The sequence below is a fragment of the Pogonomyrmex barbatus genome, unplaced genomic scaffold (assembly GCF_055798465.1).
Source record: "Pogonomyrmex barbatus isolate J1 unplaced genomic scaffold, ASM5579846v1 scaffold2, whole genome shotgun sequence".
Classification (NCBI taxonomy): domain Eukaryota; kingdom Metazoa; phylum Arthropoda; class Insecta; order Hymenoptera; family Formicidae; genus Pogonomyrmex; species Pogonomyrmex barbatus.
The window spans coordinates 11,983,239-12,008,353 of record NW_028297116.1 but is presented as its reverse complement, the minus strand read 5'-3'; the positions used below and the strand labels follow the sequence as shown (position 1 = coordinate 12,008,353).

Here is a 25,115-nt window from a genome sequence, read left to right as displayed (position 1 = left end):
TGCCGCGTCCTGTGTGCAACCAGCCCAGATCTCTCTCTAGTAACACAAATTGCGAATACTCACTACTACAATTACAAGTACAGTGATATAACCCAATTTCGATTAAATTGCGCCTACAAATTTCACATTTTGAAAGTAGAATTTTATCTGATATTTGAAAGGTATAAGGGGTTTTTCGTCTCAAAAAATATTTATTATATGCAAATGAACAAAGGACTTCAATAAACATTGAATACACAGAATTTAATAACTGATTATGATGAAGTGAAATATGATCTTTACTGTATCGCACATCCAATTTAGTTTGTATGTTGTTATTAATGACATATAAAATTATTCGTAATATAATTTAATTCAATGTCTAATCATAGTTTGAATATGAATGTTGTTACTTTGTTATAAATTTTCTGTAAAAGTTAGTAACTAATCATTATAGTAAACAATAGTATTGTTTAATTATAGTAAAAATTATAGTAAACAATTAATGAAATTTAAAAGTTGATAACTTATTTATAATTTTAAATGTATTAATTTTTGACTTTGGTTCAAATTTTATTTAAAATTAGTTATTTTTTAACATTTTTACATATTAACTTTAATTTTTTAATGTTTTTTCAGATAAAAGTTTTTTATTTTATTTTATATTGTATTGTTTAAAATGATCTAACTTAATAAGTTATGGCATTTTATAGTTTAATGTAGTAGTGTTATAGTGTTTTTAAAAATTAACTTTTAATTTAAGTTAATTTTAATATAAGTTTTTAACAAATTTGTATCCATATAACTTTTAATATAACTGAATTAATCTTATAGACTTATTCATTTTCACTTATCTTCAAAAAAATAAACTTATTCAGTTTTGTAAGTAATCAATACATATATAATAAACATATTTTTATGAGAGAAGAACAAAGTAAGGAAACTAATGAACTATATTTTAAAAGAAATAAAATGTCCAAAAATAAGAAATAATATCAAGAATAGTTGTATAATTTATTCATAGCTCATTTAATAAATATCCATTTGTATCAATATAGATTAATTTTAATCTCTATTTTACTTCATAACTGTTTTTTAATATTTAGAATTATAAAGAATAAATTAAACCGAGATTAAAGTTAATATACATTGGTGAAAATGGATAAGTTATTCTATTCTTTGATATATTATTCATATGTATTCTTGTATATGATCTTACAGAAAATAAGTGCAGTACATAAGAGCAAATTACAAGAATGACATGTATCCTGAACAGACTGAAGACTTCTGCTTTATGTCGATCTATTTTTCACAAAAATATAGTTTTTGATCCTGTTATCAAGATCAGTCATCTGAAAATTCACAGCGAACATGTTACTAATAAAATAAATGCCTGGGCAGAGAAAAAGTACAAACAAAAGGACAATATAAATAGTAATTACCAGCTTGTATATAGAGAGCAAACAACTATCTCTAGAACAATTATTTTAACATATCATTTTGGATGGGTAAGTCTTGTTATATCCGGACTTATTATAGGATATCTTATTTATATGAAACCACCGATAAAAGAGGAAGATACCTATATATCTCCTAAACTTAGATTAAGACTGAACGCTCTGAACAGATTACTTGTCGTGAGTCTTATTTTTGCTGCATCCATTGTACTTATAATAGTTAGCAAAATGTTACCACTCAGAATTTATCATAGTTCTATGGAGAAAATGTACAAGGCTGTCTTTGTAAATGCAATATTTGGCAAAAAACAAATAGAAACATTTGGCGAACATACTATTGTGCCCATATTTAATGGCAAAAGAAAAGGAGATTTATTATTTAATATTAATGGTCGTATTGTTTTGCTTGATAAAGAAAGTTTTTCAGTACAATCCGTACGTGAGCAGATGATTCGTAAAACCACATAGAACCATGTGTATTTTTATCTTTACTATATTATTGCATTGTATATCACTTAGAAATATTTGTATAAGATATATTGAATAAGATTAAGCTAATTAACATCAATATATAAATGTTCTAGAATATATATATATATATATATATATATATATATATATATATATATTACATATGTATGTAAAGTTAGAACTACAAGTTAGAACGTTAATTTTTTCAACTCTTAAATCGAATTTAAATAAAATCAAATTTGTAGCAAAGTTTACACAAAACGGTGAAGACATTTTTAATGCTAGTCACCGAGATATAAATAGATATCTCAGATGTGGCATTTCTTAATTAGTTAAAAATGTTTAAATTTCTTAAATTTTTTCCTTATTTAGATAGAAATATAGATCTTTATATAAATTCTTATATAGCAAATAAAATATACATTTTTTTGTTAGATATTATGTAAGTTAGGTATTACATATAAGATATAAGAGATGAAAAAATATATATCTTGTAATTGAATACATATGAAATAAATGTTTTACTTATATATGTAATAATTTAAAAGATAAAATGTATTAATCTAGAGAGAAACATTAGATATCTCAAAATTCCAATATAAATATAAAGAAAGAAACAATAGAAATTTACACATGCACACACATACACACACGCGCACGCGTGCGCGCGCGTGACACATTCATATATTCTTAAATAAGATTACGTTTTTTACATTTATTTCTTAAATTAATACACAGTTAATATATCTAATTTACGAAACAGTTATTTCAGAATCTCTAATGTCTAAATTACAGTGTTTTAGACAATAATATAATTGATTACGTATTCACAAATTTTATGTTTGCATACAGAACTGATATGCACATTGATATAAAATGTAACCAATAAAATACATGTAATATTTGATAAAAAAAAAGGTAAAAAAATAAAATTTCACAAAAATAATTTTTAAGATTGCATATAAAACACTTAATATAGAAGTTTGACATTTCACAATTGGCTGTAAATTTGTACACAGGTGCTCTATGATATAATGAAATAAGTCTAATATGAGACATTACAATATTAAAATATATTTTATTTTTCCCAGTCTTCTTCTATACAATTACTTCTCAATCAATATACTTGCATACTTGTTCATATGGAAGTTTCTTCAAAATTTTTTTGTCTTTTTCAAGTTCAATATCTATACTATAATACTCTATATGCAATTTCTTCACTATCGCTTTTATGCCTTTATATTTTCCCCAAAGAATTAAGACTTCTTTACCTATCGCGGGAATTACTGTCTCTAAATATTCTTGATCCAATTTTATAACATGTCCATTAACTTCTTCTGGTGTCTTCAGTTTTACTTTACCAACAAAACCATCTGTTTCAACTGACTGAATAATACCTTTGGCTTTATAATATTTATCACCCAGACTTTTCGTAATTACTTTGACCATTAAACCTTCTCTAAGCCAACCTTCAGATACAGAATGATCGTCGTCACCTTTTAACTTCTTGACAGATTCTGTCTCACTGTCATCGTTAGACCTTTTGGATTTTTCATCCTTTTCGTTGACTGATTTGCTCAAAACTGGTTTGCTTTGGCTATCTTCATTTTTTATCTTTTCTCGCTTTATATCGATTATAGGAAGTAATTTTGGTTTTGGTTTTAATTTTATATCAAGAACTAAAGGTGTATCATTTTCGGGACGCATCAATGGTATCTTAGACGTTTCGCCCTCCTCTTCTTTTGAATCCTGTTTTGCTTTTTCTATTTGTTTGTCAATAAACTCCATTAGTCGCTCTTCATCATCTTTGTCCATTTTCTCCTTTTTTACTTTTCTCTCCTGTGCAGCAAGTGTCTCAGGATCTCTATCAATATATGTTACATACCAACCTATAATAAACAAGATATATTTTGTGAAATCTAAAATTATAACAATGAACAAATCTTTAATTTTCCAATTGTAAAAAGTATACTTCGAGTCTACAAACCTTTTTCAGTTTCATCGACAACACATTGTCCAGTACGTCCAAGCCATTTTACAAATGCAGTCAAGGTGAGCCACTGAGTTGCATTCATATGTATGTGTCCTCTATCAGAAATATATTCTTGGTACACTCGATTTGCTGGTACTCTTCTAGTGCCAAATTGTCTCTTTAACAAATTCAGATATCCTTGTGAAAATTCTCGTGAGAATTGATCCATATACCGATGTGCGTTCTCAGCAAACAATAATAGTTGCCGATGATGCGACTCTGACATTGTGTGACATTTAAATCCATTCTCGTCCCGACATTGTTTTTGACACATTTGACAGTACCATCTCAACTTTTGTAATCCTTTTGCCTTGATCTTATTAGCTATATATTTTGGTGTGCCTACTTCATGTTTTCCCATTTTTTTACGTTTTTCCTCAATTTAAATTAAAAATCTACAATAAAATTCTAAGTTGAATAATTATTTGTTTTAAGACTTAATTCGATTATAAGTAAAAAAATATAATTTGCTCCTAAAAAAATGTCATAAATACCACTTACAGGTTAGGAATAAAAATAAATGCTTATTCTTTGTCTTAATTTATCAAAGTCACAAGAAGTTTTCATAAATCGCCCAAAATATTTTTGATTTATTTAAAATTTTTCTCAAATTGTTATATAGAAGAATGATCTTTATTATGATACATACACGTCATCGACATATAGTACTGAACGGAGCATCGAATCAAAACCAGGGTCGATCAAACTGTCTTAAAAGATGTAGAAAAGGATAAGATAATACGTGGATAGGAACGATTCATATAGGTCAAGGTAACTAATATTTCTTTTCAACTTACTTGTTTTGTATAATAAACAAATAAAAATAGAATCATAATTATTTATTAATAATAATATAATATAAAATAATTTCAACTTTTACATTTAGACAAACGTAAAGCGGCATCTACAATGAGATTTTAAGGCGTAAGACTTAAGAAATTGACCAATCATAGTCGATTATTCTCCTATTCATTGACTTTGATTCGTCCATTTCTTATGGCTTAAGGCCTAAATCATCTACGTAAACAGAACTAATACACGTGTACGAATGTGTAGTGTACGAATGATCGATGCTTTCTACAACTTATCAAAAATATGTTTGGAATACATGTTTTATTTTTTATTTTTATATTTTAATCAAACAATGAAATTCAAAGAATTTATGAACAATATATAATGCATGACAATAAAAAATAATTATAGAAACCTAAATATAAAGATACCTTTTTATTACCCATCGCTCATTTTTAACGTCAAATAGCTAGTCAATGTTGATACAAAATAGTGAAATTATAGTGAATATATAATAGTGAAATTTAAATTTTAATAATTATTTTTAATTTTATGTGACTGACGTTAAAATAAGCGATACGTGAAAAGAGATCTTTATTCTTTAAACAGCAAATTCTTTTGAATTCTTCCGGATATTAAAGCTGCGTTTCAATATTCACTGCCAGTATTGAAAATATATAGTTTAATAGCGAATTCCATTCACTACACTACACCAGGTTAGGCACATTAAAGATTATAACAAAGACTGCTACATATGAAATATCTAAATGTAGTAGCATAATATCACTTCCTTAATAATGAAATTATTAATTCATATTTAACTAAATAATAACAAATTCATTGTTGGTTATTTATTAATTATTTTGAAATGTTTATGTATTTTTACATTTCAATAATTTCATGTATATCAGCATTTAGTATGCACTAACTCGGTGTAGCGCAGTGAATAGAATTCGTTATAAGTCACGTATATTATAGATTTTCAGTACTGGCAGCGAATATCGGAATGCAGCCTAGATTGTTTTCGGATGCACTCAAATGTTTTGAGATGTTTGATTGACTAATCAGAATAAAAAATGTTATCAATTGATTAATTAAAACATGTTTTGTAGCCTCAATTGACACCTTTCAACAAAGTTTTTTAGAAACTGTAACATTCTAGGGATATACAATATGATTCATACAATATGATTGGTCATCCTGTTTTTGTCGAGGCTATATATTTCCTCCTCCGTTTCCTTTATGCTTCTTTTAACCTGTGGCAAGAGAATGGATTCAAGATGGTTAGTAAGTTGTTAGGAAGTTGTAATCTGAATTTATTTAAAACATCAACAATTAATATATTATATTTATTTAATAAAAGCTGTGCAATTGCTACAATCTAATTGACGAGTCTTGAATATTCCTTCTAATTCAATTCACAAGAAAGATTATATCACATAACCTTACAGTATCTAAAACTGATAGCGTCATGATTATTACAAATTACAAAATTGCATGGGAAATAAGAGAAGATTGTATTCTGCGTAGCATTTATGTCTTGGCAAAAATACAAAGATTAATATTATAGACAGATTTATAACAACGCATGTAGCAATTTAATTTTATTATTTGTTATTATTTGTTAGTATGCTACATGTGTGAATGTACTTACATGTGTTGAATCGTTTTAGGCAAAAGTGAAATGTTCTGAATTAAGGACCAAAGACAAAAAGGAGCTGATGAAACAGCTCGATCAGCTCAAAACAGAATTGACCACTCTACGAGTGGCCAAAGTAACTGGAGGAGCTGCTTCAAAACTATCTAAGATGTAAGTTTTTATAATTCTAATTTATTATAACTTCGTTCATAACATCTTAAAATACGATTTAAATGATTTATAAAATTATATAAAATTATGAAAATGCATCTATCTTGTTAACATATTTATATACTTAAGATATATTCATAAAAAAAATGTTAAAATCTGTTAATATCTTATAAAAATACATCATTCTATATATATGTGCAACATATTGAATTAATCCGCAATATTTTTAATATAAATTATGTATATTTTACATATATTTATCAGAATCCTTTTTGTATTATAGTCGTGTTGTAAGGAAAGCTATTGCACGAGTGTATATTATTATGCACCAGAAGCAAAAAGGAAATCTTCGCTTATTATACAAAAATAAAAAATATAAACCTCTTGATTTGAGGCCCAAGAGAACAAGGGCTCTACGCCGTGTTCTTACGTCGTATCAAGCCAGCAGGAAAACCATGAAGGAGATACGCAAGCGTTCTGCATTTCCACAAAGAAAGTATGCTTTGAAAGCATAGTATGTTATGTATGTTTTTAATTACTATTCGAAATAAAAATTGCATAAAAATATAGTGTTTATTTGTAATAGAGTATTGGTACTCGCACAATCTTAATAAATTGGTGCAAGAGAAAAAAAATGGATTCTATTTGCAAAATTCTATTTGCAAAATTAAGGCACTGTATATTTTATAAAGTATTCCTCAGATAAAGATCTTGCACGCGTTCTTTTACAAGAAATAGATACAGAAGTTTAAAAAAGTCTAAGAATGTTCTATGTACAAGTATCACTATTCTACACTAATTTATGTCGTGTAAATATAATTTATTATAACAAAGATTAAACAAATTTATTATTCGGGATTACACGGTAATAAGCCTTCCAGAGCACCATGGGCATGGATGAAAGTTAGGTTCTATAATACATGCATCTTTACAGTCTTTGATTTCCGTCAGAAGATCAAGAATATCAGATGCAGTTTTGTCTTCGATTAATGGTAATTCTTCTGTATTTTGCTTTTCACAAGGTTCAGCATTTATATCTATAAAAAAAAAAATACATATACATATATGATCATATTTTTTTCTTCTTTTTACGTGTGTTGTTAAAGCAAATTGTAATTAAATATTTATAAATCATCAAATAGTCCAAACGAAAAATATTAAATCAGTGGAATTACCTTTAGGATGCTCCATACAAGTTTCTGTGGGACTTATTAGTGTTTCAGGATGTTTTTTAAGCAACTCTGTAACTAATACTTTTAATTTATGCAATTGTTCTTGTTGCTGATTACGTTGTTCTACCAATTGACGAAAGGTTTGCTCTCTTTCCTTCCATCTTTCTCCTAAAATTGCTCGTTGCTTTTGATATAAAGTAATGTATTCTCCTGCATAAATACATGCATGTATATTATATTAATTAATCACAGATAGATCTAATTTCGCAAATTTATGAATGCAATAAAGAAAAAATATAAAAAATATATAGAATATTTTTGAAGAATTACACCAAAGCTAAATGATAAATAGTAAATCCCATCAAATTGAACAAATTAACAATTCTTTCTAAAAGTAACTTTTCTAATATGCATTTTTTTTTGAGGCGCTAGGTTTCAAAAATATTGTCAACATTTTATTTATGGAAGCATTAAAAGTTTAGTGTACACTATTTCTATCGATATCTAAAACGATATCTAAAACGAGCACATCACAGGAATATGTGATGTGATTCGCAATATATATGATGTGATTCTCCAAATTTTTCAGATGTATCAGTTAATGCATCATAGATGCAACGCTTATAATGAGATTATAGATTATACGTTGTTGTTCTGAATATTATCGTAGCAAAATAAAATAAAATTAAAAAAACAATTTTTTATTTTGATCTAACCATAGAATTCAAATAGTGTTCAAACTAATTCATAAAACAAAATCTAATGCCTAAAGAACCAATATCGCTGGATACGAGGATATCCTATATATTAAGATTAAAAAAATTTATACACTAGATAATATATAATTACATTAATATCTGAAAAATCAAAATAAAATTTATACTTATATAATTAAAAATATAAAGCTTACCTATGGTTTCTGTTTCACCTTGAAGCTGAAGAACAAGATGTTCTAATCTCTGTTTCTCGTCCGTTAATTCAGCGACCTTCTCCATTTGCCTTACTTCATGTTTTCCCATTTTTTACGTTTTTCCTCAATTTAAATTAAAAATCTACAATAAAATTCTAAGTTGAATAATTATTTGTTTTAAGACTTAATTCGATTATAAGTAAAAAAATATAATTTGCTCCTAAAAAAATGTCATAAATACCACTTACAGGTTAGGAATAAAAATAAATGCTTATTCTTTGTCTTAATTTATCAAAGTTACAAGAAGTTTTCATAAATCGCCCAAAATATTTTTGATTTATTTAAAATTTTTCTCAAATTGTTATATAGAAGAATGATCTTTATTATGATACATACCATATATGTCATCGACATATAGTACTGAAGCGGAGCATCGAATCAAAACCAGGGTCGATCAAACTGTCTTAAAAGATGTAGAAAAGGATAAGATAATACGTGGATAGGAACGATTCATATAGGTCAAGGTAACTAATATTTCTTTTCAACTTACTTGTTTTGTATAATAAACAAATAAAAATAGAATCATAATTATTTATTAATAATATAATATAAAATAATTTCAACTTTTACATTTAGACAAACGTAAAGCGGCATCTACAATGAGATTTTAAGGCGTAAGACTTAAGAAATTGACCAATCATAGTCGATTATTCTCCTATTCATTGACTTTGATTCGTCCATTTCTTATGGCTTAAGGCCTAAATCATCTACGTAAACAGAAACTAATACACGTGTACGAATGTTTAGTGTACGAATGATCGATGCTTTCTACAACTTATCAAAAATATGTTTGGAATACGTGTTTTATTTTTTATTTTTATATTTTAATCAAACAATGAAATTCAAAGAATTTATGAACAATATATAATGCATGACAATAAAAAATAATTATAGAAACCTAAATATAAAGATACCTTTTTATTACCCATCGCTCATTTTTAACGTCAAATAGCTAGTCAATGTTGATACAAAATAGTGAAATTATAGTGAATATATAATAGTGAAATTTAAATTTTAATAATTATTTTTAATTTTATATGACTGACGTTAAAATAAGCGATACGTGAAAAGAGATCTTTATTCTTTAAACAGCAAATTCTTTTGAATTCTTCCGGATATTAAAGCTGCGTTTCAATATTCACTGCCAGTATTGAAAATATATAGTTTAATAGCGAATTCCATTCACTATACTACACCAGGTTAGGTGTCGGTCCACAATAGATGATTTAAGTTTTAAGAAGTAAGAAATTGACCAATTATAATCAAATATGAAAAGAATAATCGATTATGATTGGTCAATTTCTTACGGTTTAAAGATTAAATATTTATTGTGGACCGACACTTAGGCACATTAAAGATTATAACAAAGATTGCTACATATGAGTGTCGGTCCACAATAAGTATTTAATCTTTAAGCCGTAAGAAATTGACTAATCATAGTCGAGTATTCTTTTCATATTCGATTATAATTGGTCAATTTCTTACTTCTTAAAGCTTAAATCACCTATTGTGGATCGACACTGAAATATCTAAATGTAGCATAATATCACTTCCTTAATAATGAAATTATTAATTCATATTTAACTAAATAATAACAAATTCATTGTTGGTTATTTATTAATTATTTTGAAATGTTTATGTATTTTTACATTTCAATAATTTCATGTATATCAGCATTTAGTATGCACTAACTCGGTGTAGCGCAGTGAATAGAATTCGTTATAAGTCACGTATATTATAGATTTTCAGTACTGGCAGCGAATATCGGAATGCAGCCTAGATTGTTTTCGGATGCACTCAAATGTTTTGAGATGTTTGATTGACTAATCAGAATAAAAAATGTTATCAATTGATTAATTAAAACATGTTTTGTAGCCTCAATTGACACCTTTCAACAAAGTTTTTTAGAAACTGTAACATTCTAGGGATATACAATATGATTCATACAATATGATTGGTCATCCTGTTTTTGTCGAGGCTATATATTTCCTCCTCCGTTTCCTTTATGCTTCTTTTAACCTGTGGCAAGAGAATGGATTCAAGATGGTTAGTAAGTTGTTAGGAAGTTGTAATCTGAATTTATTTAAAACATCAACAATTAATATATTATATTTATTTAATAAAAGCTGTGCAATTGCTACAATCTAATTGACGAGTCTTGAATATTCCTTCTAATTCAATTCACAAGAAAGATTATATCACATAACCTTACAGTATCTAAAACTGATAGCGTCATGATTATTACAAATTACAAAATTGCATGGGAAATAAGAGAAGATTGTATTCTGCGTAGCATTTATGTCTTGGCAAAAATACAAAGATTAATATTATAGACAGATTTATAACAACGCATGTAGCAATTTAATTTTATTATTTGTTATTATTTGTTAGTATGCTACATGTGTGAATGTACTTACATGTGTTGAATCGTTTTAGGCAAAAGTGAAATGTTCTGAATTAAGGACCAAAGACAAAAAGGAGCTGATGAAACAGCTCGATCAGCTTAAAACAGAATTGACCACTCTACGAGTGGCCAAAGTAACTGGAGGAGCTGCTTCAAAGCTATCTAAGATGTAAGTTTTTATAATTCTAATTTATTATAACTTCGTTCATAACATCTTAAAATACGATTTAAATGATTTATAAAATTATATAAAATTATGAAAATGCATCTATCTTGTTAACATATTTATATACTTAAGATATATTCATAAAAAAAATGTTAAAATCTGTTAATATCTTATAAAAATACATCATTCTATATATATGTGCAACATATTGAATTAATCCGCAATATTTTTAATATAAATTATGTATATTTTACATATATTTATCAGAATCCTTTTTGTATTATAGTCGTGTTGTAAGGAAAGCTATTGCACGAGTGTATATTATTATGCACCAGAAGCAAAAAGGAAATCTTCGCTTATTATACAAAAATAAAAAATATAAACCTCTTGATTTGAGGCCCAAGAGAACAAGGGCTCTACGCCGTGTTCTTACTCCATATCAAGCCAGCAGGAAAACCATGAAGGAGATACGCAAGAGTTCCGCATTTCCACAAAGAAAGTATGCTTTGAAAGCATAGTATGTTATGTATGTTTTTAATTACTATTCGAAATAAAAATTGCATAAAAATATAGTGTATAGTTATTTGTAATATAGTAGTATTGGTACTCGCACAATCTTAATAAATTGGTGCAAGAGAAAAAAAATGGATTCTATTTGCAAAATTCTATTTGCAAAATTAAGGCACTGTATATTTTATAAAGTATCCCTCAGATAAAGATCTTGCACGCGCTCTTTTACAAGAAATAGATACAGAAGTTTAAAAAAGTCTAAGAATGTTCTATGTACAAGTATCACTATTCTACACTAATTTATGTCGTGTAAATATAATTTATTATAACAAAGATTAAACAAATTTATTATTCGGGATTACACGGTAATAAGCCTTCCAGAGCACCATGGGCATGGATGAAAGTTAGGTTCTATAATACATGCATCTTTACAGTCTTTGATTTCCGTCAGAAGATCAAGAATATCAGATGCAGTTTTGTCTTCGATTAATGGTAATTCTTCTGTATTTTGCTTTTCACAAGGTTCAGCATTTATATCTATAAAAAAAAATACATATACATATATGACCATATTTTTTTCTTCTTTTTACGTGTGTTATTAAAGCAAATTGTAATTAAATATTTATAAACATCAAATAGTCCAAACGAAAAATATTAAATCAGTGGAGTTACCTTTAGGATGCTCCATACAAGTTTCTGTGGGACTTATTAGTGTTTCAGGATGTTTTTTAAGCAACTCTGTAACTAATACTTTTAATTTATGCAATTGTTCTTGTTGCTGATTACGTTGTTCTACCAATTGACGAAAGGTTTGCTCTCTTTCCTTCCATCTTTCTCCTAAAATTGCTCGTTGCTTTTGATATAAAGTAATGTATTCTCCTGCATAAATACATGCATGTATATTATATTAATTAATCATAGATAGATCTAATTTCGCAAATTTATGAATGCAATAAAGAAAAAATATAAAAAATATATAGAATATTTTTGAAGAATTACACCAAAGCTAAATGATAAATAGTAAATCCCATCAAATTGAACAAATTAACAATTCTTTAAAAGTAACTTTTCTAATATGCATTTTTTTTTGAGGCGCTAGGTTTCAAAAATATTGTCAACATTTTATTTATGGAAGCATTAAAAGTTTAGTGTACACTATTTCTATCGATATCTAAAACGATATCTAAAACGAGCACATCACAGGAATATGTGATGTAATTCGCAATATATATGATGTGATTCTCCAAATTTTTCAGATGTATCAGTTAATGCATCATAGATGCAACGCTTATAATGAGATTATAGATTATACGTTGTTGTTCTGAATATTATCGTAGCAAAATAAAATAAAATTAAAAAAACAATTTTTTATTTTGATCTAACCATAGAATTCAAATAGTGTTCAAACTAATTCATAAAACAAAATCTAATGCCTAAAGAACCAATATCGCTGGATACGAGGATATCCTATATATTAAGATTAAAAAAATTTATACACTAGATAATATATAATTACATTAATATCTGAAAAATCAAAATAAAATTTATACTTATATAATTAAAAATATAAAGTTTACCTATGGTTTCTGTTTCACCTTGAAGCTGAAGAACAAGATGTTCTAATCTCTGTTTCTCGTCCGTTAATTCAGCGACCTTCTCCATTGTTTCCTTAAATCTCTTTTCTAATTTTTTAATAGGCCCAAAATTATCTGAAATGTGTTTATCTTCTGGCAGTGGTAAGTTTTGTGTTGCTACAATATCATCACAACATAGCTTATCTCTTGTTGTATGCTGATCTTCATTAATGTTTACAGATTCTTTGGATAAATGTGTCTCTTCTTGTATTTTATTTTCTAATTTTTTTGAGAGTTCTTCATTTTCTTTTTTCAAGTTTTCTATATAAACCTATATATGTAAATTATATTTACTAAATAAAGTTATCATGTTGAACTTGTATAATATAATCGTGAATTCTTATGAGAAACATGTATGAAGATTATAGAATTAAAATTATTATAAAAATTAAATTATAAAGTTTAGAAATTACCAAAGCATTTTGTAATTCTTGTTGCAGTGTATAGGCATGGTGAGACTGTGCTTGGTAGTGCTGCATTTGATCTGCAATTTGAGCATTTTGCAATTTTTCTTTTTCCAATTCGACTAAAAATGTTTCTTTTTCCTTTAATTTTTCTTTTAGAGTATCCACTTCTGTTTCGACAATATTCAATCTTGCATTTAATTTTCTACCAATATTTCGTTCGGCTTGAAGCTGTTCTGTTAAATCTAATTTAGCATTACTCTAAAAATAAAACGATATATATTTTATATATATGTATATATATATATATATATATATAAAACGATATATGTTTACACACACACACACAAAATTTATATATATATGTGTTTTTAAAATATATATATATATATGTGTTTTTAAAACTAAATAAAATTTCCTTATAAATTGAAAGATTTTAAAACTTTTCTTTTTTATAATGATTTTGAAATCACAGGTATAATATAATAATATTATATTATTGTATATATTGTACAATTATGTTACTCACAAGAGTAACAAAAGCATTTTCCATTTCAGTTAATTGTTGCTTTAATTGTTGATTTTGCAAAACAGCTCTAGATGCACCAAGCTTCTCGCTTTCAAGAGCCTGTACTAATTTTGCTGCATTTGCTCCGTCATCTTTTGTATCTTGTAATTCTTGTATTTCCTTTGTTAACATTTCTATCTCCGCATCCTAAAAAAAAAACATTATCTTAAAAAAAAAAAAAACATTTCTATCAAGTTTCTGAATATATATAAATATTTTACCCTTTCAGATACTGCAATATGAAGTCTTTCCTGTTGCGCAGTCAATTCATCGATAGTTTTCATAAAATTAGTTACTTCGTCATTATGATCTTGCAATGGAAGTACAACTTTATTTTTTTCTCTTTCATGCTGCAATTGTTGTTCCAAATCCGACAAACGTTGTATGTAACTTTTCTCTCTACTTTCGAGATCGCTGATTATTTTCTTTCCGCTTTCAACCTATAATTATTTAATATAAAATTATTTAATATAAAATTAGATAAAATTATTTTTATCTTTATAAATAAGATTATATAAAATGTTTATACCTCATTAAACAATTTTGCTTGCTGTGCATCTAATTGTCGTACATAATTTTGATATTGTCTACTAGCTTCATCCTTTTCATTATTCACTAATTTCAAAGTTTCTCTCATTTGAGCCAATTGTTGTCCCAATACTGTTACAGTTTGATGTTGAGACTCTAATGTTTGCGATGTATCGGTTAGCTACAACAATTTATCTGCGTTAATTTCAAAATAATTCATAATCTTCGGTAATACTTATTCGGTAATACTTAGAATTACTTGTTGTATCCTTAGTTCATTTAAGGAAAGTAACGCTGCTTTCTCTTGAAATTCTTGTTGCAGAGTAATAAATTCAGCATTCTTTAAATTCAATTTCTGCTTCAATTCTGAAGTTTCCAATTCGAAATCTTCTTTTTCTTTCCTGTTAAAATTGAAGTTATTTGATTTCAATAAATGTGATTTTAAATGTATATTACATATATATTAAGATAATCAAGACTCGGCTCTCTCGCTGCAGCCATATTGAATTATAATGTCAGAAACAAGAAATGACATGCAAAAAGTTTCTTGCGCCGTATAGCTTTAGTTTGCACTCTTTTCTTAAAAACATGATATTTTTATATTCTTAAAACTTGTAAAAAATACCAGAAAATAAAATATCTCTCCAGAAGATAAATCACATAAAAGTGTAAAATAATTCTTGAAATAATAATACACTATTCAGCTATCAAAAATTATCAGATCACAAGATCTTATTTCTATATGATTTATTGCACAAATATTTTCCTGATATATTTTAGTATTAATAAAAAAATATGTTTTTAAGAGAAAAGTATAAAAATAAAGCTACGACACAAGAAACTTTTTGCATGTCATTTCTTGTTTCTGACATCACATAAACTCATGTCGCACTGTGAGAGAGCCTTAATGTAGAAATATATTATTTTTGTAATACCTGAGTTCATAATATTTCTTTTCAAGTTCATCATAGACTTGTTGTATTTGTTGTGCACTTTTCTGAGTGTCAGTAGAATTACTCTTTGTTTGAGCCAATTCTTTCTCAAGCTCATTAATATGGAGCTGGCTATGTTTCAATTTTCCACTCATCTCTTCTAATTCTTCTAAAAGTATAGATTTAATTATATTAATAATACAAACCTTTTAGAATATTGTGAAGATAAATTGTATCCATCAACATTTTACATATAAACATATTAACCTGAATTTTGTTTCGCAATCTTTTGGCTTTGTGTCAGAGCTGCTGTAAGTTCTGCCTTTTCCGCTATTAGGATGCCAGTAGTCTGTGCATGGACTTGTAACTGTTCTTTCAAAGGATTTATTTCACGAATGAGCTTAGCTTCAAATTCAGAATCCTTTGTAGCTAGAATTTCTTCCAATTCAGCCACTTTGCTGTGCTATTTTCATAACAATAAAATTAGATATAATAATTAGAAGCTGTATAAAACAAGTTAAATACTCACATAACGACTGACTTGAATGTGTAAGTCATTTACAAGTTGTTTCTGTTCCTCCAGACACGAATTTAAAAACTGATTGCGACAATTCAGATCGAGATCAAATGAATTTACTGTGATCGGTTCACTGTGATCTATATCGTCAGTAAGCGCATTAGCAACTTCTGAGGCCATTTCTAACAAATATTCTTTTTGCACTATCGATGGTCCATTAGATGTTGCGTTCAAATTATATCTTCCATCATTTTCAGCAAATTGTGAATCTGATTGAGGATGTAAATGTATGGCATCTTTATCATCGCTTTCATATAATGCAGTGCTTTCTAAATTATTCTCCAAGATAGGAAAACTCTTTTCTTTTATTTCACTGTTATTCGTGGTACTGGCTATTGTAACTTTGCTTGTATCTAATAAATTATTAGTATCATGAAAATGATTTGATATATTTTCTTCTCCATGTTTAATATTCGTATTATCTATGTGTGTCTCAAATTGATTCTCCAAACATTTCTCTTCATTCTGATTCTTTCGATCACAGAGTATATCTCCCTCTACAGTTTGGCAATTGGTTTGGCACTGTCAGAGATATTAGCTTAATATTATATATTCAAAAATATATATCTGAATTTACATGTCACTATTATTGTTGAGTGATTACCTGTGATACAGATTCATTTGTTACATTCGAGTCTTGTTGTTTGCTCGAGGTCTCTTGTGTTTGCAATCTCTTTTGTAGTTGGAACTCCTTTAGCTGTAATCACAATTCTGTATTCAATCATCAACAATTGAAATTTTATTAAACTAAAAATTTAAAAGGAAATGTAGAAGATCAAAAATGAGCAAATTAGATGAAATAAAATGTTCAATTAGCACGAATAATAAGTGAGTTAAAAATTTAATGCGAAGTAGCAGATTTTATATCAAATTCCATTAGCTTGTAATATTTAAAGAGTTAGCATCGTTAACATCATTAATTTTGACAAGAAGGCTCCGAATAAAGCAATACGATACTTTTATGTCGTTGCACATTATTCAATTTATGCGCTAATTATAAAATTATACTAGACAAGATGTGACAGCTGCAATTGTCAACGCAGGCCGACTGTCTCGAGTGCTTGATTACCTTTTTCTTGGCAGCTAACAATTTCTCTGTCTTACTTAGATTCATCATGTGACACGTTTCGTTGCGGAACACTAATTGAGGATCACGTCGTAAAATGAAATTCCGAGGAACGCTTTACATTGTCAAAAAAAAAAATAACGGGCGACGTCAATAATGAAGGTTATGTTACGTCTACGTGTACCTCGCAGTGTCACACGTACGCAGCCTGTCATCGTCGAGGCTCCCATGTCACGTGATTTGAACTTTCAAGCCTTGCGCAAGCACGTGGCATACACGATTGCAAGTCTGTTCAGATGGACCGAATAATAAGATGATTCATTATAGGAATTATAAATATATTAGAAAAATTTTTTGAGTACCTGAGAATATATGAACATCAGTAATATATTCTGAGTCTTGAAAATATACGAAATATGGTTTTGATGCTTTCTGGGGTTTTGATGCTTCTGCTATATTCTGAGAATATATCAGAAATGATATACATACTTTATACAGGTAAAATAGATTAAATTGAACTAAAAAAATTCACTGCTATTATTGAAAAATCTTATACAAATATAATGAAAAAATAAAAATGGAATTGGTAATATATAAATTTTAGAATAAAGCCTAGAAATCTGAGTAATTGTTTAGTTTAATCAATTTCTCAATTCCATCGATGAAATTATTAACGAAATTATGTTTATTTGACATATTTTTATACGAAACGAAAGAATTTGGCAGAAAAAAGCGTCGCTCTGCTCCGCGAAACGAGATATTAATCATTAAAATTAATGATTCTTGACATTAGAAAATTTGAGTCCCTATTTCTGAAATATATCGCATACGAAAATCATATAATATATGTAGTACATTATGTATATTATATAGGATTTTCATATGCATATGATATGAAAATGTCATATTGATGAAACATGAATATATGCTGCATACTGATAACTGATACGTATATGACTATTCTATGGCCACATGCGCATAGGGCATAACAAAAAGATGTCTTCTAACCTAATGATTATCAATTTTAACGGTTAATATCTCGTCTCGCGGAGCAGAATGATGTTTTTTCTGCCAGATTCTTTAGTTTCGCTCAAAAATACATGAAATAAACGCATGAAATAATTTCATCAATATTGGATTCGGGGGCGTAATTGAATAATTATCTTTATCTTATTTTAAGTATGTATCTACAACGAGTATACAACGATACAATATACAATAGAATAACATACAGAGTAATACAATAATAATATACAATAATTCAATTGTATACACTACTCTACACTTTGTACATCTTTAGAATAATTCTTATGCGCGCTTATCAGATTATCAGGTGATGAACGCAATTTGATGCTCGTGAGGAGAAATGTCAGTACAGCACATTGGCAAGTCCGTTCGCACGATCGAAACCTGTTATCCACCTATTATCCAATAAATTTTTGTGATCATGAGCGCACAGAATCAATTGCCAAATCTTGATAAGATCTTCCGGGATGATGATGAATCTGATTTTGTACCTTCAGGAGGGTATGTACTCGCATATTAAATATTATTGAATACAATTTGAAAGAAGCGAGTATAAGCTTCTTAATCAGATGATAACAAATTACTTCAATCACAATTTGTTTCTTATGCTTTCTTTTCTCTCCAAAGTCCAAATGTTATATTTATTTTATTTAAATATACAGCGAGATGTAACCAAAATGAACAAATAAGTGTTGTTTTGATTATAGTTTTATTAATTGTTGATCATAAAAAAGTATAAGAAATGCTAATCAAAGTCAACACAGAATCTCCGTATGTGAAAATAATATATAAAAAGTAAAATTACATATGTTGTACAATTTCACTTTTTATGTAATATATTATTTTTATACAAGAAGATCCTGTATTGGCTTTGATTGGCATTTCTTATACTTTTTTATGATTTATTTTACCAAATCCATAACTTATACTATTTAATTTAATTAATTATTAATTTAGCTGTAAATTAATTGCTAAATAATTCTATTTAGTTTTTATAATTTTTAATTCTGTGAATATGTGTATATTATATATATAAAATTTTTATTTTGTATAATTTATTAATTAGAAAATATGTTAAAATATTTATATTTTCAGATCTAATTTGGCTGCCATTTTCGGTCTGCAATCAAAGTTCCCAGAGTCGCAATCCAATAAACAAGCAGCAGTCAAGAAGAGTAATACTCGATATAACATACAGCAAACTGTATCATCTTCTAAGACAGAAGTGTTGATAGCTAAAGCTGTACATGCTTTTAAATTGTAATTATATTTTAATTTGCTGAGAATATTGTTTTTTTATAATCAATATATTAATAAGCATAATTGTATAACTTTATAATATTTTATAAGAATTAACAATAAAAATTTTAATGTATTTGGTTTTCAGACAAAATGGTCAATACGCTTCTATTGGAAAACTTGGTATGGCATTAACAGGTAACATGACAACAAGAGTATATCAGATAATTTTATACAAGACTAAACAAGAGTACATATCTGTCGCCACGGTGACACGTGACTTTGTTTACACTGTACAAGTGAATAATTATGCTAGTTATTATGATAATAACAAGGAGAATTGGTCAATTTTATTCGAGAATAATGAGAGCTACATAGAGTTTGCAACAGAAGTGGGACTAGCACGTTATTTTGCAACACAAGAGAGAGGCGAGAGCGTAATCTACCAGGATTTAATGCCAAGCGATAAAGATATGATCGCAAAAGAGGGGGACAATATATGTATCAAATATTTTGTTGGGACTAATATTGTACAGCCTTTCAAGATAAATTTTGCAATGTCGCAGACGATGATCGTAGAGATATCGACGGATGAGAATTGGGAGAGAATCCTTCTGGGAAGTGGCAAGGGTTTGAAAAGGATTTTATTTTTACCGCCTAGCAAACAGGTATTTCATCGCATTTCTATGAAATGCTATATGCATAACAATATTGTCCGCATTAAATAGTTTTATGTAGATTAGTTTAGGTCCCGGATTTCCTAAGGAGAGAGATGTTATGCTGATAATAGAGGTAACAGATATACGAGTGCAGGAAGAAAATATACCGTCATCTAAAAGTTCAACGAGCGGTAAAGCAGCCATAATTTCGAGAATGGCTAAAATGGGTCAATCCATTTTACCAAAAATGCCTCTACCTTCTACTACTGACTCTGAAGATACCGAGGTGCTCATATTTAATGTTTTCTATTGTTTCTGGTAATATTCATGAGGTGTCGAATAAGATCCATGACATATCATTGTCATATTCTGAAAGAAGCGATATTGTCTTTTCAGGATGACGTACCTCATAAATCTCCTCGTCACAAAAAGGTTAGTCACGATTTGCAAATTTTTTTCGCGTTAACAAAATGTACATTTTGCTAAAATGTTGCATATTTTATTAGATCGAACAATCAGAAGGAACTTCACAAAAGAAAAATTTGTTGTACGAGTCATCAGATGAAAGAAAGGTGGCTCAGAAAGTTACAGAGTCTAGAACTGAACTGCCTACTATAGATTCTAATATTTATAAGCCATTAGTTGTTACACCTTCGTTAACACCACAATGGACTCCACCATATTTTGTAAGATTTAAAATATATAGTTTTTTGTATAATTAATTTATATTTATATATTTAATTAAATTAATTAATGCGACGTAATTGTGGTCAAAATTACAGGGACATTATGTAACAATGGACAATCAGATGTATCCTGTATCACAAACTGTAAATCGTACAGTACCAGCCACTCTGGATCCTGGAATAAATATGTTACTTTCAGAAACAAGAATAGCAAATGCAGAGATACGTATGGGAATATCTAAAATATCTGACAATGTTCAGAAATTATTAGATAAGGTATGTATAGATAAGATGAGATAATACATTGATTATAACATTGTTGGTATAAATAGTTCCATGCACTCGAGCTTCAAAATGCGACAACTCCTACAAGCGATAAAGCAACTTTGGATGCCTCTTGGAAAATGCTATTAGCTCTTAATGCATCTCAAGTGGGAACGAAGGATAATGAATTATCAAAAAATATTGACCAAGATACAATTGATGAAAAAATTCGGGAGGCACAAAGTAAAATAAATTCCTTAGAAAATGATTTGAGAAGATCGAAAGGTGACGATCATTTGAGATGTAATAATATTTAAGTAACAATAATATTAAAATATAATTAATAGATTTAATAATTATTGAATTAAACTTTGTTATTATAGAGGAAAAAGAATTACTGTTGGAAAGTAATGAAAATCTGAGTAAGAAGCTCCAGGAATTGGAAGCAAGAGTAACCAATACAAATGATGAGTTGAAAAAAACCAAAGAAGCTTTAGAAGTGGCTAAAAATACAATTGCACAGTATAAAGAAGAAAACATCAGTTTAGAAGATAGACTTTCTACGTGTCATAGAGAACATGTTTTCCAAACCAATACGACATCTTCTAGACAGAAAGATGTAATGATCAATTTTTTAATTGCATATCTTGCATTTCTTCATAAATTTGATATATTATTCATTTATTTTGTAGATTGAGAAAAAGAATAAAGAAATTAAACAAATAATGAATAAAACATATCATACATTATCTGAAAAATTTGCGGATGAATCACGCTCTGAATTATCTTTTGATTATGTAAAATCAACTATTGCAAATACAATAAAGGTAAGACATATAAATATAATATTTATCATGATGTTATGCGTTCTAATGTAAAATTTACATTCATTTTAATTAAAAATTTTATGTTTAGCATATTACCTTGCAAGTACTATACGAAGATTCTGATGAAGAGGAAAAAGAATCTAACACGAGTAAAGATGTGAACTCTATCGTTAAGACTGTTGATCATCAACAAACTGAAAAACATATCGAGAAGCCAATATTAAATCCAGATAGTGATAATGATATCTTAATAAAACATACTGAAACTTCAAGATTTACTATGGTAATAAGCATTACTTTAAAAAAATATTTCTACAAAAAATTTTCCTTTTTTTTCATTCTAGATTATGCCTGTATTCCACAATGAACCACCACCTGTTCCACCTGTTCTTGAGGGCATCAATGAAGTTGATAGTGAGAGTGATTAGTTGATTTTTGTCATTATTTCATATTACAAAAAATTATAATAGAAAATTATATAACAAAATATTTTATATTTTTAATATTATACACAAATTCATTTGTTTATCTCAAAAGTCAACTGAGAACTTAAGAATTAGTCCTGATAATAAATAAATATATATACCATATATTAATCATATATAAGATATAATAAAAACAATTATGTTAAATATCAATTGAATGAACGCTCGAATACTCGATTAACTTTCAAAGTACTTTTCAAAGTACTTTTTAAAAAAAAGGCCTATCATTTTACTTATTTTACGTTATAAAATTATCTCTTTTTCGATTGTACTAAGTATTCAGATCTGTCTACATATCTATATACATCTAATGTACATATTCTAATTATTGTATGTTTCAATAAATCGACGAATAAAGAAATTTTTTTGTACATTTTAAAACTTAATAAAGATATTTTTATTATAAAAATATTTGTTATGTGATACATGATGTGTTATTTTGATATATTCATTTTGTTTAAAATGATTAAACTTAAGAAGAATAAATAATTTATATCATTAATTAGAAATTTTAATAGTATATAAGATACAAAAAATAAAATAATCAAATATACAATAAATAAAATCTTTTATTATACACAAATTTAAAATAAGATACAACATTATTAATTGTAACTTAGAAATAGATAATAATAGCTATAGATATATTTGTTATTATTGTTTGCTAATATATGAAAGACTGATTTCTGCTTTAATCTGTTTTACTTGATCTACCAAATTCTTTATATTTTTTGCCCTGTAAAAGAAAAAAAATATATGTTATATGTATACTGAGATAATACATAACGATAATATTATACTAAGTTAATATGCTATCAATTTGTTTTTATAAAATTCAAGATTTTATATTATTTACAATTGTACATACATTTGACCAAGATTTTCTTTTGTTGCTTCCTCTTGACTGTGCGAAAAAACGATTTGTTTCCTCTTCTCATCAGACTCAGTACCATTTGCATGCACAATCTGCTGAGTAGATTTTTTCTTGAGCTGTTCAAGTCGAATTTTCATATCGTGTATTTTCATATCCATTTTCTTTAATTCTTCTGCTTCTGCTCGCTCAATAGCTGTCATCGAAGGTTCCTTATAATTTACCAATCTTAAAACTTCTTCTGCTCTGAAAACATAATATAATTTAGATTTTGCTTTCTATTTCTTCTCAATGATATTTCTCAATGATAAAGAATAATGTTATATTTTTATTTACTTAAAATGAATTGAATAACACTATAAATTTATAAAATAATACTTGAATATTGCTGAAGTAATTAAACAATTGGTAGGCGGCTTAGTACTGAACTAGTCGTTTCTATCAAACATATATATAATATTAATTTTAAGTGCGAAAATATTTTATCTTGATAGAAGCAGTTTGCAAAATATAAATTTAATTTTAAGTAGATATATTCAAATTATGATACTTATATCTTTCTTGAAAAACAAAAGCTTCAAACAATAATAACAATAAATCATTTTAAAAAGCAAACACGATTTTTAAAGTAGAAATTAAACAAAAGATTTACAACTTCTTTCATAATTTAATAATTACACTTACCTGCGTGCCAATTCTTTTTGTTTATCATTGATATCTTCGTATCGCTCGGCTAAATGTTCAGCAGTATATCGCAATTCTTTTTTCGTTTCCATCAAAGTATCGAGTTCTTTTAACAAATGACTTTTCAAAGCTTTCAAAGCACGCACTTTCTTACTGATTTCTTCTCGGACTTTGTCATGTCGGACAAAGTGCTGAGTGCGAAAGATATTTGTGGCATGGTATAATAACTGAAATTAGAAAAGAAATCATTACATAATTCCCAATTATATTATTGAATTAGAATTCTTTTACATAGTTCTTTTACATATTTCTTTTCTACTGTATACAGAATGTATATTGTATATAGAAATAGTTAAAAACTTGTAGTAATTTTTATAAGACAATTATTTTAATTATTTCATATAATGTTCAGCATTAATATTTAGGCTTACCTCTAGAGATTCACTTAAGGACATCGAGCGAGATCCTATTTTAGTTATTGGTTGTGATACTTCGCGTCTCAATAATTTTTTTATATATGTATCAAATGGTTCCTTATTCACCTTAAATTAACAATACATATTTTCTTCTCTATTAATATTCTCACAAACAATTAGTGTCTATGCTAATAATACTTTTATTTCATCTCAAAAAAGATTACGTGAAATATGAACACTTTAAGACAAATAAAAATTTAAGACAATTTAAAACAAAAACGAAATCAAAATGAAAAATATATGTAGAAATATAAAAGTCGTAAGATTAAGTAATTGATAGGATTCGGAAATAACTATTGTGGGAAACTGTCGTGGTCATGCAGACTAAAGTCATAATTCATAAACAAAAAGATTCTAAGTTCGAATCTCTGTCGATTTCAATGTTTTTCTATATATAGAAGTTTCCTATATATAGAAATCTTAACA

At 27.5% G+C, this 25,115-nt stretch overlaps 8 protein-coding genes across 16 annotated transcripts in view; 4 read left to right on the top strand and 4 right to left on the bottom strand.

Annotated features, from left to right (window-relative positions):
- The first annotated feature begins 20 nt into the window (after positions 1 to 20).
- On the top strand, positions 21 to 2,437 carry LOC105422587 (uncharacterized). 3 transcript variants are annotated; one of them, XM_089076399.1, is made up of 2 exons: positions 21 to 161; positions 1,201 to 2,437. In XM_089076399.1, exon 2 carries the CDS (start codon positions 1,236 to 1,238, stop codon positions 1,902 to 1,904), a length of 669 nt encoding a protein of 222 aa, XP_088932525.1. In that variant the 5' UTR covers positions 21 to 161; positions 1,201 to 1,235; the 3' UTR covers positions 1,905 to 2,437. The 3 variants fall into 3 exon arrangements, with proteins under 3 accessions (XP_088932525.1, XP_088932526.1, XP_011630311.2); XM_089076400.1 differs by having other exon boundaries at positions 56 to 306; positions 1,214 to 2,437; XM_011632009.3 differs by having other exon boundaries at positions 57 to 306.
- Positions 2,438 to 2,965: 528 nt separating this feature from the next.
- Positions 2,966 to 4,834, bottom strand: kin17 (kin17 DNA and RNA binding protein). Of its 3 annotated transcripts, none has more exons than XM_089076398.1 (3): positions 4,737 to 4,834; positions 3,895 to 4,334; positions 2,966 to 3,796 (listed from the first exon to the last, which is right to left on the bottom strand). In XM_089076398.1, the coding sequence occupies exons 2-3, from the start codon at positions 4,298 to 4,300 to the stop codon at positions 3,021 to 3,023; spliced, it is 1,182 nt and encodes a 393-aa protein (XP_088932524.1). In that variant the 5' UTR covers positions 4,301 to 4,334; positions 4,737 to 4,834; the 3' UTR covers positions 2,966 to 3,020. The 3 variants fall into 3 exon arrangements, with proteins under 3 accessions (XP_088932524.1, XP_088932523.1, XP_088932522.1); XM_089076397.1 differs by lacking the exon at positions 4,737 to 4,834 and adding an exon at positions 4,589 to 4,728; XM_089076396.1 differs by lacking the exon at positions 4,737 to 4,834 and adding an exon at positions 4,441 to 4,707.
- Positions 4,835 to 5,876: 1,042 nt separating this feature from the next.
- LOC148936670 (large ribosomal subunit protein uL29-like) lies at positions 5,877 to 7,106 on the top strand. Its single transcript, XM_089076407.1, has 3 exons — positions 5,877 to 6,014; positions 6,405 to 6,541; positions 6,825 to 7,106. The coding sequence occupies exons 1-3, from the start codon at positions 5,919 to 5,921 to the stop codon at positions 7,054 to 7,056; spliced, it is 465 nt and encodes a 154-aa protein (XP_088932533.1). The 5' UTR covers positions 5,877 to 5,918; the 3' UTR covers positions 7,057 to 7,106.
- A 234-nt stretch (positions 7,107 to 7,340) lies between these two features.
- On the bottom strand, positions 7,341 to 9,191 carry LOC148936669 (uncharacterized). 4 transcript variants are annotated; one of them, XM_089076404.1, is made up of 5 exons: positions 9,174 to 9,191; positions 9,020 to 9,086; positions 8,624 to 8,765; positions 7,717 to 7,923; positions 7,341 to 7,578 (listed from the first exon to the last, which is right to left on the bottom strand). In XM_089076404.1, the coding sequence occupies exons 3-5, from the start codon at positions 8,730 to 8,732 to the stop codon at positions 7,400 to 7,402; spliced, it is 495 nt and encodes a 164-aa protein (XP_088932530.1). In that variant the 5' UTR covers positions 8,733 to 8,765; positions 9,020 to 9,086; positions 9,174 to 9,191; the 3' UTR covers positions 7,341 to 7,399. The 4 variants fall into 4 exon arrangements, with proteins under 4 accessions (XP_088932530.1, XP_088932532.1, XP_088932529.1 ...); XM_089076406.1 differs by lacking the exon at positions 9,174 to 9,191 and having other exon boundaries at positions 7,717 to 7,920; positions 9,020 to 9,151; XM_089076403.1 differs by lacking the exon at positions 9,174 to 9,191 and having other exon boundaries at positions 9,020 to 9,144.
- Positions 9,192 to 10,591: 1,400 nt separating this feature from the next.
- Positions 10,592 to 11,821, top strand: LOC105422584 (Ribosomal protein L35). Its single transcript, XM_011632006.3, has 3 exons — positions 10,592 to 10,729; positions 11,120 to 11,256; positions 11,540 to 11,821. Exons 1-3 carry the CDS (start codon positions 10,634 to 10,636, stop codon positions 11,769 to 11,771), a joined length of 465 nt encoding a protein of 154 aa, XP_011630308.3. The 5' UTR covers positions 10,592 to 10,633; the 3' UTR covers positions 11,772 to 11,821.
- A 241-nt stretch (positions 11,822 to 12,062) lies between these two features.
- On the bottom strand, positions 12,063 to 17,672 carry LOC105422583 (Golgi matrix protein 130 kD). The gene is made up of 13 exons (XM_011632005.3): positions 17,476 to 17,672; positions 17,011 to 17,103; positions 16,359 to 16,928; positions 16,097 to 16,292; positions 15,833 to 15,998; positions 15,157 to 15,298; positions 14,899 to 15,078; positions 14,591 to 14,809; positions 14,331 to 14,516; positions 13,811 to 14,062; positions 13,341 to 13,668; positions 12,436 to 12,642; positions 12,063 to 12,300 (listed from the first exon to the last, which is right to left on the bottom strand). Exons 1-13 carry the CDS (start codon positions 17,521 to 17,523, stop codon positions 12,122 to 12,124), a joined length of 2,766 nt encoding a protein of 921 aa, XP_011630307.2. The 5' UTR covers positions 17,524 to 17,672; the 3' UTR covers positions 12,063 to 12,121.
- Positions 17,673 to 17,767: 95 nt separating this feature from the next.
- LOC105422582 (FK506-binding protein 15) lies at positions 17,768 to 23,056 on the top strand. 2 transcript variants are annotated; one of them, XM_011632004.3, is made up of 13 exons: positions 17,768 to 17,970; positions 18,798 to 18,999; positions 19,594 to 19,758; positions 19,886 to 20,405; positions 20,476 to 20,682; positions 20,793 to 20,828; positions 20,903 to 21,082; positions 21,179 to 21,358; positions 21,415 to 21,631; positions 21,730 to 21,965; positions 22,039 to 22,173; positions 22,262 to 22,456; positions 22,518 to 23,056. In XM_011632004.3, the coding sequence occupies exons 2-13, from the start codon at positions 18,920 to 18,922 to the stop codon at positions 22,599 to 22,601; spliced, it is 2,235 nt and encodes a 744-aa protein (XP_011630306.2). In that variant the 5' UTR covers positions 17,768 to 17,970; positions 18,798 to 18,919; the 3' UTR covers positions 22,602 to 23,056. The 2 variants fall into 2 exon arrangements, with proteins under 2 accessions (XP_011630306.2, XP_011630305.2); XM_011632003.3 differs by lacking the exon at positions 17,768 to 17,970 and adding an exon at positions 18,438 to 18,651.
- Positions 23,057 to 23,209: 153 nt separating this feature from the next.
- Positions 23,210 to 25,115, bottom strand: part of mbo (nuclear pore complex protein Nup88) — a 65,026-nt gene continuing 63,120 nt past the window's right edge. Inside the window, exons 10-13 of the mRNA XM_089076395.1 lie at positions 24,645 to 24,755; positions 24,214 to 24,440; positions 23,527 to 23,775; positions 23,210 to 23,394 (exon numbers count right to left, since the gene is read on the bottom strand). Of these exons, the coding sequence (XP_088932521.1) occupies positions 23,313 to 23,394; positions 23,527 to 23,775; positions 24,214 to 24,440; positions 24,645 to 24,755 (669 nt within the window). The 3' untranslated portion in view covers positions 23,210 to 23,312. The remainder of the gene's footprint in view (positions 23,395 to 23,526; positions 23,776 to 24,213; positions 24,441 to 24,644; positions 24,756 to 25,115) is intronic.